Source organism: Oncorhynchus mykiss, chromosome 12 (assembly GCF_057628025.1).
Source record: "Oncorhynchus mykiss isolate SJ-2025 chromosome 12, ASM5762802v1, whole genome shotgun sequence".
Lineage (NCBI taxonomy): Eukaryota > Metazoa > Chordata > Actinopteri > Salmoniformes > Salmonidae > Oncorhynchus > Oncorhynchus mykiss.
In genome coordinates this window covers 5311225-5324271 of record NC_143033.1, presented here as the reverse complement: position 1 = coordinate 5324271, position 13047 = coordinate 5311225, and the positions used below count along the sequence as shown (strand labels likewise).

Here is a 13047-nt window from a genome sequence, read left to right as displayed (position 1 = left end):
GATTTAAACACTGATGTCAGCTGCATTCAGAGAGAGGGATTTAAACACTGATGTCAGCTGCATTCAGAGAGAGGGATTTAAACACTGATGTCAGCTGCATTCAGAGAGAGGGATTTAAACACTGCTCTACACTGATGTCAGCTGCATTCAGAGAGAGGGATTTAAACAATGCTCTACACTGAAGTCAGCTGCATTCAGAGAGAGGGATTTAAACACTGATGTCAGCTGCATTCAGAGAGAGGGATGTAAACACTGCTCTACACTGATGTCAGCTGCATTCAGAGAGAGGGATTTAAACACTGATGTCCGCTGTATTCAGAGAGAGGGATTTAAACACTGATGTCCGCTGTATTCAGAGAGAGGGATTTAAACACTGATGTCCGCTGTATTCAGAGAGAGGGATTTAAACACTGATGTTAGCTGCATTCAGAGAGAGGGATTTAAACACTGCTCTTCACTGATGTCAGCTGCTTTACCAGCACATAACACTTTGGTTTGTTTGAATTATTTGACATGGACCTCAAATATAAAGGGTAATCAAAAATGCAAACAAGATATTATTGCAGTACTTTATGTGGAGACGGCCCTCTCTAACACACCCTATTTGAGACACCCTCTCTCACTGTGTGTCAATTGCCTAGGTGGTACCCACCAGTCCCCAGATTACCAGTCTCTACAGTACTAGTCTAGGAGGTACCCACCAGTCCCCAGATTACCAGTCTCTACAGTACTAGTCTAGGAGGTACCCACCAGTCCCCAGATTACCAGTCTCTACAGTACTAGTCTAGGAGGTACCCACCAGTCCCCAGATTACCAGTCTCTACAGTACTAGTCTAGGAGGTACACACCAGTCCCCAGATTACCAGTCTCTACAGTACTAGTCTAGGAGGTACCCACCAGTCCCCAGATTACCAGTCTCTACAGTACTAGTCTAGAAGATAGTGCTGAGCGATCAACCAACAATTTGGTTCTTTTTATTTTTTTAAACAACTAATTGACCAAAATCAGTTAAATTATTTGAATTATATTTTGTAAAAAAACAAATCCCTTTGATCTAACTGCGCACATTGTTCCGTTTCTCTATAGATTAATCAGATCAAGCCAGAACTGTGCAATGTAGAAGGGAGTTGTAGTTTCTCTATAGATTAATCAGATCAAGCCAGAACTGTGCAATGTAGCAGGGAGTTGTAGTTTCTCTATAGATTAATCAGATCAAGCCAGAACTGTGCAATGTAGAAGGGAGTTGTAGTTTCTCTATAGATTAATCAGATCAAGCCAGAACTGTGCAATGTAGCATGGAGTTGTAGTTTCCAACAGGCAACTATTCTACATAGTTTACTGCAGAAGAAATGTGTCAATCAACAACAATGAGCATAATCCATTGTGCACCTGTCCAGTCCGTGTTTCTTTCACGCCTGCTACATAAAAGAGACAGAAGAATGCAGGACCAAGAGGGGATGGATAACAGTTTCTTCGCAAGGTATCTCTACTTAAAAATACATGATCTAAATCAGGGGCTTCCAGTCCTGGGGAACCCCACCCCCCCCAGCGCTACACAGCTGATTCAAATAACCAACTCATCAGCAAGCTTTAATTATTTGAATCAGCTGTGTGGTGCTGGGGAGGGGGGGGGGGGGGGGGGGCAGGACCGAGTTTGGGGAATCATGATCTAAGTGATTGATAGTTATTATTCAGATCAATCAATAAATGAAGCTTTTACTTTGAATAGATCTTTTTGAGAGGAGATGATGACTTTGTGATGAAATACTAAATTCATCTAACAAAACACATGTAATAATACACAACAACTGGAAATATAGTATTCAAGTTAAAAGTCATGTGAATAACTGATGGTTAAGTAAGTGATGAGCAGTAATGGGGGAAGTCAACACCATCATGGGGACGTGTATTTATTACTTGTTTAATTCTACGATGTCACAGCATTCAACCCACATAATGCACAGTGCATTTAATGTCTAACCGAAACACAACCGACCTTAAAAAAATCACTAACGCTCAGTACTATACTAGGAGGAATCCACCTGCTAGTCCTTGACCTCGTAATAACGCTGTACTAGTGTATAATGACGAGTAAGGACTATGGATGTGTTTTGTGTCTGGGCGGGCGGGTAGGATAAAGGCTATGCCACTAGTTGAGTACAAGAGGCTATATAGGCAGTAGACCAGCCTAGATCAGCTTGATTACATGTGGGTAGATTTACATACTCAGTCTACTAGGCTCAAGCAGGTGACCTATTGACACAAATACACGGTATTCGCTCAATGCACATCAATTAAAAATGTTATATAGTTACTATAACACATTTTATTGTGAAGTTTAAATATAGAGGTTCAGATATATTATTCTACCTACACACACAGAGAGCGAGAGAGAGAGAAAAGGAGAGAGTGAGAGTGAGAGTGAGAGAGAGAGAAAAGGAGAGAGAGTGAGAAAGAGAGAGAGAGAAAAGGAGAGAGTGAGAGTGAGAGAGAGAGAAAGAGAAAGAGAGAGAGAAAGAGAGATAATAGATTCGATCAGGTGCAAATTGCTAATTCAGAGTTATTTCATTATAGCCAATCAGCAAATCAACAGGGTTGTAAAATAATACAACGAGAAGTAATTAGGCTACGTGAAACACATAGACTAAGATATGCAGGAACATTTTAAACAGCCTGAAAAGGTAGCAACATTTTTCATAAAACCGAGTAAAAGTCAAGCGTCAAGCTGTTGGCTTCTCCTCAACAGTACCAAGACCACTACGCATCCAATGGAAGCCTACCTCCAGCAATAGCCTACAGCCGATGTGTCAACGAAATACATTTGTATGCAACACACAACACAGCTTCTCTTCTTTTTTTTTGGTGCGCATGCACACCCGCATAGTTGACATGTTTCGACATTGAAATATGTTTTAATCAGAGACTTACTATATGATGTTGAATCGCCGGCGAGATAGCATAACCAGACAAATACCGAAAGTCTTTTCGCCCAAATACATCCAAATGATCCCTCCATGATTGCGCTTCACCGCTGAGCGACACTAGTCCCACTATCACAAAAAATCCTTCTCTAAAAACCACACAACGCACGAATCAGTTCGTTAACGCCGTGCGTACGGAACCGGTTGCTCGAAAGAAAATCTCCCAATACAATAGCAACAAAAAGCAGGTACGGCGGTGATAACTTTCCAAGTTAAGAAGCAACAACTAAAACCGTTAGTTCACCATCTTTTTCTGCGCAAAGGCTCCAAAGCGTAACGCGGTAGAAATCCCCAAGACTTGGGAAAGAACACGCAGGCTCCGAATACTCGTAACGGGAGCTGTCCAGCGGTTCACTGTGGGAGACCAGTGAGAGAGAGGAGATGGGTACGCGAATTCATTGATCTAACGGTGTTGGGGGTAAAGAGTGGAGTGGGATAAACTCCACTGGAACGGACTGGAGCGTATGCAGGATCGATGGAACTATGGAATCAACGGGGTGTTCTAGCTGGGATTCCAGGCTGGTTGAGGGGAATGAGAGAGCTCGCCTGCCATCTCTGGTCGAATTAAGAACTATAAATACGATTCATCTCCACTCTCCAGAGTCATGAGGTCATGCCACCCTCACCGAGTGGTGGAACAAATCAATCTATTTGACTTTCTTCTGGAAGTTAGGATATTACATTTTTTACCAATGATAAAGAGAGACCGAGAGGAAGTATTGAGTCAAAAGAAAGTAATACATATTATGGGGAATAGTTGTGATTGTGAACTATTCAGATTTATGCACAATTATCCAACCAATCTAGGAAATAATGTATAGCTCAAATAGTATACAGTTTGAAAACATGACAGGGAAATCAATGTGAAGATATGTGTCAGACTGTTGTTTTAGCCTAGTGGGTTAATGTTGTCTTTAGACAGGGGGAATAACCTACCAGGTCAGAGGAATAGTCTACCTGGGTTCAATAACCTACCAGGTCAGAGGAATAGTCTACCTGGGTTTAATAACCTACCAGGTCAGAGGAATAGTCCTACCTGGGTTCAATAATCTACCAGGTCAGAGGAATAGTCTACCTGGGTTTAATAACCTACCAGGTCAGAGGAATAGTCTACCTGGGTTCAATAACCTTCAAGGTCAGAGGAATAGTCTACCTGGGTTCAATAACCTACCAGGTCAGAGGAATAGTCTACCTGGGTTCAATAACCTACCAGGTCAGAGGAATAGTCTACCTGGGTTTAATAACCTACCAGGTCAGAGGAATAGTCTACCTGGGTTCAATAACCTTCAAGGTCAGAGGAATAGTCTACCTGGGTTCAATAACCTACCAGGTCAGAGGAATAGTCTACCTGGGTTCAATAACCTACCAGGTCAGGGGAATAGTCCTACCTGGGTTCAATAAACTACCAGGTCAGAGGAATAGTCTACCTGGGTTTAATAACCTACCAGGTCAGAGGAATAGTCCTACCTGGGTTCAATAACCTACCAGGTCAGAGTACAGGACTCAGATCCCACAGATGATGTTCATCAAGGCCAGGTTCTGGGGTTGATGTGGAGAGGAAGAGGTGGAGAAGGAGGAGGAAGAGGATGAGGAGGTGGAGAAGGATGATGATGAGGAGGTGGTGGAGAAGTATGAGGAAGAGGATGAGGATGTGAAGAAGGATGAGGAAGAGGATGAGGTGATGGAGAAGGATGAGGAAGAGGATGAGGAAGAGGATGAGGAGGTGGTGGAGAAGGATGAGGAAGAAGATGAGGAGGTCAAAGGGGATGAAGTGAATCAGAAGTGCTTTGGTGAACTACAGAAGCGTGATGATAACCTTATCCGTGACCTAAAAACGAAACTTAGCGCTTTGCCATCTTCAAGCAACAACTTGAAAAACGACTGTGGCTAACCAAGAAATTAAAACAGCAACTTAAATGACGAGACACACTTGTTTTTTTTAAATGTACAAATATATATAAATTTTCAATTATATTGTCACTAGGAATACATTGAATGTTCAGTGTTGTAGGGCATAAATACTGTACGGAACTAAGGGCTATTTCACCCTCTCTTCCATTCTACTGCTATTCTTCTGAAAAGCCCCAATGCACAGACAAAATTCAAGATGGAGTAAAGAATTAACCCTGCAGAGAGAACTGCTTAAGTCAACACATTAATAATGACATAGCCTATTACCATAGTACACAAACACAGTCCCCATCCCGTCTAACAATGCTTGTTTAATCTGTCTCAGTATGGAGTTGGTGTTGGGTTAAGGTTAGGGTTAGGGTTAGGGTTAAGGTTAGGGTTAGGGTTAAGGTTAAGGTTAGGGTTAAGGTTAGGGTTAGGGTTAAGGTTAGGGTGAAGGCTAAGGTTCGGGTGAAGGCTAAGGTTCGGGTGAAGGCTAGGGTTGGGGTGAAGGCTAAGGTTATGGTGAAGGCTAATGTTCGGGTGAAGGCTAAGGTTCGGGTGAAGGCTAAGGTTATGGTGAAGGCTAAGGTTCGGGTGAAGGCTAAGGTTATGGTGAAGGCTAAGGTTCGGGTGAAGGCTAAGGTTATGGTGAAGGCTAAGGTTCGGGTGAAGGCTAAGGTTCGGGTGAAGGCTAGGGTTGGGGTGAAGGCTAAGGTTATGGTGAAGGCTAATGTTCGGGTGAAGGCTAAGGTTATGGTGAAGGCTAAGGTTCGGGTGAAGGCTAAGGTTATGGTGAAGGCTAAGGTTCGGGTGAAGGCTAAGGTTATGGTGAGGGCTAAGGTTCGGGTGAAGGCTAAGGTTATGGTGAAGGCTAAGGTTCGGGTGAAGGCTAAGGTTATGATGAAGGCTAAGGTTCGGGTGAAGGCTAAGGTTATGGTGAAGGCTAAGGTTCAGGTAATTCACAGAGTAAAGTACAGAGAGATCCTTGATGAAAACCTGCTCCAGAGCTCTCAGGACCTCAGACTGGAGTGAAGGTTCACCCTCCAACTGGACAACGACCCTAACATGCTAACCACACACACCGCCTGCGTTGCGTCATGCTCGAGCGTTGCAAAATATATTTACACATACATGTTATTCAAGCATTGCACCCACACTGCTCGCGTGCGTCAACGAGCGTCTTGCGCAGACAGGCGCTAAAATATAACTTGGTTCTATTTGTGGAAGCTTGATGCGCTGCAAGTCCCGCCTCTCCCGTCTCCTCATTGGTTTTTAGGAACATATATCCACGTGGGTGATTGAAAGATGAACTGAGCGCCACACTCCAGTCCAGTTGGTGGTGGTAATGCACCTTAAAGTTGGTTGCCAACTGCCAGATAAAGTCCAGAAGAAGAAGAAGATGAGGAGAGATTACTAGAAAACCCTTTTATCTGTGGATTCATTGTCAGAGTAGAGGCCCTTGTGCATTTCAGTTAAAATAACAACCCAATGTTTATATCGCTGGACCAATTAGATAGCAACAGCAAGCTAGCTAGCTAAATTGCCATAAATACTTAAGGCTTTTTGATCTGTCCCGAAATTAACACCGTTTGTTCAGAGTTAATTTTGATATTTCAACCTGCGTGTCCTGATCTCGTCTGGTTTTGCGTGGACAAAATCAACGTGCGTGTTATGGTGCACGCCCGCGCCCAGTCTAGTCAACATGTAAGCACACAGCCAAGACAACGCAGGAGTGGCTTCGGAATAAGTCTCTGAATGTCCTTGAGTGGCCAAGCCAGACCCTGGACTTAAACTCGATCTAACAGTTCTGGAGACCTGAAAATAGCTGTGCAGCAACGCTCCCCATCCAACCTGACAGAGCTTGAGAGGATCTGCAGAGAAGAATGAGAGAAACTTAATTTAATTCATGAATTTAATGTGGGTCCTGCAAATTCAAACGTTTTGTATACATTAAATCACTGAATTAATTTCCGAATGACTAAATAGATTTTGTTGAATAATTGTCATGTATTGTCATGTTGTGTCCTGTTCCTGTTCTTTCTCTTCACCCTGTCTCCCTCTGCTGGTCGTATTAGGTTACCTTTTCTTCCCCTCTTTCCCCCAGCTGTTCCTTGTCTTCTCTAACTACCTCGTTCACCCCTTTTCCCACCTGTTCCCTTTTTCCCTCTGATTAGGTCTCTATATCTCTCTCTGTTTCTGCTTCTGTCTTTGTCGGATTCTCGTTTGTGTTACTCATGCCTGAACCAGACTATCGTCGTGTTTGCTGCAACCTTGTCCTGTCCTGTCGGAATCTGCCTGTCCATCTGAGCCTACGTGTGTTTCGTCATTAAAGAAACTCTGTTTTGTTAATTCGCTTTTGGGTCCTCATTCACGCCCCTGACAGAAGAATCCGACCAAGAATGGACCCAGCGACTTCGGATCCTCTCCACTCAGCCGTCGAGATCCAGGGAGCGATGCTAGGCAGACACGAGCAGGAATTGTCTGCTGCTCGACATGCCGTTGAGACCCTGGCCACCCAAGTCTCCAACCTCACAGAACAGGTTCACCATCTCCGCCTCGATCCACCGGCCACTTCCAGGGCTTTCGAATCTCCGGAGCCCAGAATCAATAACCCGCCGTGTTACTCTGGGGAGCCCACTGAATGCCGCTCGCATTCTCACATAGGTATTCCTCTTGTCCAGATGGGTTAGGGCAGTGTGCAGTGTGGTTGAGATTGCATCGTCTGTGGACCTATTTGGGCGGTAAGCAAATTGGAGTGGGTCTAGGGTGTCAGGTAGGGTGGAGGTGATATGGTCCTTGACTAGTCTCTCAAAGCACTTCATGATGACGGATGTGAGTGCTACGGGGCGGTAGTCATTTAGCTCAGTTACCTTAGCTTTCTTGGGAACAGGAACAATGGTGGCCCTCTTGAAGCATGTGGGAACAGCAGACTGGTATAGGGATTGATTGAATATGTCCGTAAACACACCGGCCAGCTGGTCTGCGCATGCTCTGAGGGCGCGGCTGGGGATGCCATCTGGGCCTGCAGCCTTGCGAGGGTTAACACGCAAGGTCTTACTCACCTCGGCTGCAGTGAAGGAGAGACCGCATGTTTTCGTTGCAGGCCGTGTCAGTGGCACTGTATTGTCCTCAAAGCGGGCAAAAAAGTTATTTAGTCTGCCTGGGAGCAAGACATCCTGGTCCGTGACTGGGCTGGATTTCTTCCTGTAGTCCGTGATTGACTGTAGACCCTGCCACATGCCTCTTGTGTCTGAGCCGTTGAATTGAGATTCTACTTTGTCTCTGTACTGGCGCTTAGCTTGTTTGATAGCCTTGCGGAGGGAATAGCTGCACTGTTTGTATTCGGTCATGTTACCAGACACCTTGCCCTGATTAAAAGCAGTGGTTCGCGCTTTCAGTTTCACACGAATGCTGCCATCAATCCACGGTTTCTGGTTAGGGAATGTTTTAATCGTTGCTATGGGAACGACATCTTCAACGCACGTTCTAATGAACTCGCACACCGAATCAGCGTATTCGTCAATGTTGTTATCTGACGCAATACGAAACATCTCCCAGTCCACGTGATGGAAGCAGTCTTGGAGTGTGGAGTCAGCTTGGTCGGACCAGCGTTGGACAGACCTCAGCGTGGGAGCCTCTTGTTTTAGTTTCTGTCTGTAGGCAGGGATCAACAAAATGGAGTCGTGGTCAGCTTTTCCGAAAGGGGGGCGGGGCAGGGCCTTATATGCGTTGCGGAAGTTAGAGTAACAATGGTCCAAGGTCTTTCCTCCCCTGGTTGCGCAATCGATATGCTGATAAAATTTGGGGAGTCTTGTTTTCAGATTAGCCTTGTTAAAATCCCCAGCTACAATGAATGCAGCCTCCGGATAAATTGTTTCCAGTTTGCAGAGAGTTAAATAAAGTTCGTTCAGAGCCATCGATGTGTCTGCTTGGGGGGGGATATATACGGCTGTGATTATAATCGAAGAGAATTCTCTTGGTAGATAATGCGGTCTACCTTTGATTGTGAGGAATTCTAAATCAGGTGAACAGAAGGATTTGAGTTCCTGTATGTTTCTTTCATCACACCATGTCACGTTGGCCATGAGGCATACGCCCCCTCCCCTCTTCTTACCAGAAAGATGTTTGTTTCTGTCTGCGCGATGTGTGGAGAAACCCGTTGGCTGCACCGCTTCTGATAGCGTATCTCCAGTGAGCCATGTTTCAGTGAAGCAAAGGACGTTACAGTCTCTGATGTCCCTCTGGAATGCTACCCTTGCTCGGATTTCATCAACCTTGTTGTCAAGAGACTGGACATTGGCAAGAAGAATGCTAGGGAGTGGTGCGCGCTGTGCCCGTCTCCGGAGTCTGACCAGAAGACCGCCTCGTTTCCCTCTCTTTCGGAGTCGTTTTTTTGGGTCGCTGCATAGGATCCACTCCGTTGTCCTGTTTGTAAGGCAGAACACAGGATCCGCGTCGCGAAAAACATATTCTTGGTCGTACTGATGGTGAGTTGATGCTGATCTTATATTCAGTAGTTCTTCTCGACTGTATGTAATGAAACCTAAGATGACCTGGGGTACTAATGTAAGAAATAACACGTAAAAAAACAAAAAACTGCATAGTTTCCTAGGAACGCGAAGCGAGGCGGCCATCTCTGTCGGCGCCGGAAGTACGAATGGTAATCATAGCGAAACCATTTCTTTTTTAATTTTTCGTTCACCTTTTACACCTGTTGTTTTGGGCCATCCCTGGCTAGTTTGTCATAATCCTTCTATTAATTGGTCTAGTAATTCTATCCTCTCCTGGAACGTCTCTTGTCATGTGAAATGTTTAATGTCTGCTATCCCTCCTGTTTCCTCTGTCTCTTCTTCACAGGAGGAGCCTGGTGATTTGACAGGGGTGCCGGAGGAATATCACGATCTGCGCACGGTGTTCAGTCGGTCCAGGGCCACCTCTCTTCCTCCACACCGGTCGTATGATTGTAGTATTGATCTCCTTCCGGGAACCACTCCCCCCCGGGGTAGACTATACTCTCTGTCGGCTCCCGAACGTAAGGCTCTCGAAGATTATTTGTCTGTAGCTCTTGCCGCCGGTACCATAGTCCCCTCCTCCTCTCCCGCTGGAGCGGGGGTTTTTTTTGTTAAGAAGAAGGACGGGTCTCTGCGCCCCTGCATAGATTATCGAGGGCTGAATGACATAACAGTGAAGAATCGTTATCCGCTTCCTCTTATGTCTTCAGCCTTCGAGATCCTGCAGGGAGCCAGGTTTTTCACTAAGTTGGACCTTCGTAACGCTTACCATCTCGTGCGCATCAGGGAGGGGGACGAGTGGAAGACGGCGTTTAACACTCCGTTAGGGCACTTTGAATACCGGGTTCTTCCTTTCGGCCTCGCTAACGCTCCAGCTGTCTTTCAGGCATTAGTCAATGATGTCCTGAGAGACATGCTGAACATCTTTGTTTTCGTTTACCTTGACGATATCCTGATTTTTTCACCGTCACTCCAGATTCATGTTCAGCACGTTCGACGTGTCCTCCAGCGCCTTTTAGAGAATTGTCTTTTTGTGAAGGCTGAGAAGTGCACTTTTCATGCCTCCTCCGTCACATTTCTCGGTTCTGTTATTTCCGCTGAAGGCATTAAGATGGATCCCGCTAAGGTCCAAGCTGTCATTGATTGGCCCGTCCCTAAGTCACGCGTCGAGCTGCAGCGCTTTCTCGGCTTCGCGAACTTCTATCGTCGTTTCATCCGTAATTTCGGTCAGGTGGCAGCTCCTCTCACAGCCCTTACTTCTGTCAAGACGTGCTTTAAGTGGTCCGTTTCCGCCCAGGGAGCTTTTGATCTCCTCAAGAATCGTTTTACATCCGCACCTATCCTTGTTACACCTGACGTCTCTAGACAGTTCGTTGTCGAGGTTGACGCGTCAGAGGTGGGCGTGGGAGCCATTCTTTCTCAGCGCTCCCTCTCTGACGACAAGGTCCACCCTTGCGCGTATTTTTCTCATCGCCTGTCGCCGTCGGAACGTAACTATGATGTGGGAAACCGCGAACTGCTCGCCATCCGCTTAGCCCTAGGCGAATGGCGACAGTGGTTGGAGGGGGCGACCGTTCCTTTTGTCGTTTGGACTGACCATAGGAACCTTGAGTACATCCGTTCTGCCAAACGACTTAATGCGCGTCAGGCGCGCTGGGCGCTGTTTTTCGCTCGTTTCGAGTTCGTGATTTCTTATCGTCCGGGCTCTAAGAACACCAAGCCTGATGCTTTATCTCGTCTCTTCAGTTCTTCAGTAGCCTCCACTGACCCCGAGGGGATTCTCCCTGAGGGGCGTGTTGTCGGGTTGACTGTCTGGGGAATGAGAGGCAGGTAAAGCAAGCACTCACTCACACTCCGTCGCCGCGCGCTTGTCCTAGGAACCTTCTTTTCGTTCCCGTTCCTACTCGTCTGGCCGTTCTTCAGTGGGCTCACTCTGCCAAGTTAGCCGGCCACCCTGGCGTTCGGGGTACGCTTGCTTCCATTCGCCAGCGTTTTTGGTGGCCCACCCGGGAGCATGACACGCGTCGTTTTGTGGCTGCTTGTTCGGTCTGCGCGCAGACTAAGTCCGGTAACTCCCCTCCTGCCGGCCGTCTCAGGCCGCTTCCCATTCCCTCTCGACCGTGGTCTCACATAGCCTTAGATTTTGTCACCGGACTGCCTTCGTCAGCGGGGAAGACTGTTATTCTTACGGTTGTCGATAGGTTCTCTAAGGCGGCTCATTTTATTCCCCTTGCTAAGCTTCCTTCTGCTAAAGAGACGGCACAAATCATCATCGAGAATGTTTTCAGAATTCATGGCCTTCCGTCAGACGTCGTTTCGGACAGAGGTCCGCAATTCACGTCTCAATTTTGGAGGGAGTTTTGCCGTTTGATTGGGGCTTCCGTCAGTCTCTCTTCCGGTTTTCACCCCCAGTCTAACGGTCAAGCAGAACGGGCCAATCAGACTATTGGTCGCATCTTACGCAGTCTTTCTTTTCGCAACCCTGCGTCTTGGTCAGAACAGCTCCCCTGGGCAGAATACGCCCACAACTCGCTTCCTTCGTCTGCGACCGGGCTATCTCCTTTTCAGAGTAGCCTCGGGTACCAGCCTCCGCTGTTCTCATCTCAGTTCGCCGAGTCCAGCGTCCCCTCCGCTCAGGCTTTTGTCCAACGTTGCGAGCGCACCTGGAAGAGGGTCAGGTCTGCACTTTGCCGTTATAGGGCGCAGACTGTGAGAGCTGCTAATAAGCGTAGAACTAAGAGTCCTAGATATTGTCGCGGTCAGAGAGTTTGGCTCTCCACTCAGAACCTTCCCCTTAAGACAGCTTCTCGCAAGTTGACCCCGCGGTTCATTGGTCCGTTCCGTATTTCTCAGATCATTAATCCTGTCGCAGTGCGACTTCTTCTTCCGCGATATCTTCGTCGCGTCCACCCGGTCTTCCATGTCTCCTGTGTTAAGCCCGTTCTACGCGCCCCCGCTCGTCTTCCCCCCCCCCCCCATCCTTGTCGAGGGCGCACCTATCTACAGGGTCCGTAAGATTTTGGACATGCGTCCTCGGGGCCGTGGTCACCAGTACCTAGTGGATTGGGAGGGGTACGGTCCTGAGGAAAGGAGTTGGGTTCCCTCTCGGGACGTGCTGGACCGTTCGCTGATCGATGATTTCCTCCGTTGCCGCCAGGTTTCCTCCTCGAGTGCGCCAGGAGGCGCTCGGTGAGTGGGGGGGTACTGTCATGTATTGTCATGTTGTGTCCTGTTCCTGTTCTTTCTCTTCACCCTGTCTCCCTCTGCTGGTCGTATTAGGTTACCTTTTCTTCCCCTCTTTCCCCCAGCTGTTCCTTGTCTTCTCTAACTACCTCGTTCACCCCTTTTCCCACCTGTTCCCTTTTTCCCTCTGATTAGGTCTCTATATCTCTCTCTGTTTCTGCTTCTGTCTTTGTCGGATTCTCGTTTGTGTTACTCATGCCTGAACCAGACTATCGTCGTGTTTGCTGCAACCTTGTCCTGTCCTGTCGGAATCTGCCTGTCCATCTGAGCCTACGTGTGTTTCGTCATTAAAGAAACTCTGTTTTGTTAATTCGCTTTTGGGTCCTCATTCACGCCCCTGACAATAATATTCCCCTGATGCAGATAGATGATAGATGTCTCTCGACTTCTTGGAAAAAGTCTTCTGCAAAAACCTCTGG

General features: G+C 47.0%; 1 protein-coding gene across 1 annotated transcript in view; it reads right to left on the bottom strand.

Annotated features, from left to right (window-relative positions):
• The window catches only part of dcc (DCC netrin 1 receptor), a 584728-nt gene extending 581222 nt beyond the window's left edge, over nucleotides 1-3506 (bottom strand). The window contains exon 1 of the mRNA XM_090191568.1: nucleotides 2929-3506. Within this exon, the coding sequence (XP_090047694.1) occupies nucleotides 2929-3016 (88 nt within the window). The 5' untranslated portion in view covers nucleotides 3017-3506. The remainder of the gene's footprint in view (nucleotides 1-2928) is intronic.
• Nucleotides 3507-13047: the final 9541 nt, after the last annotated feature.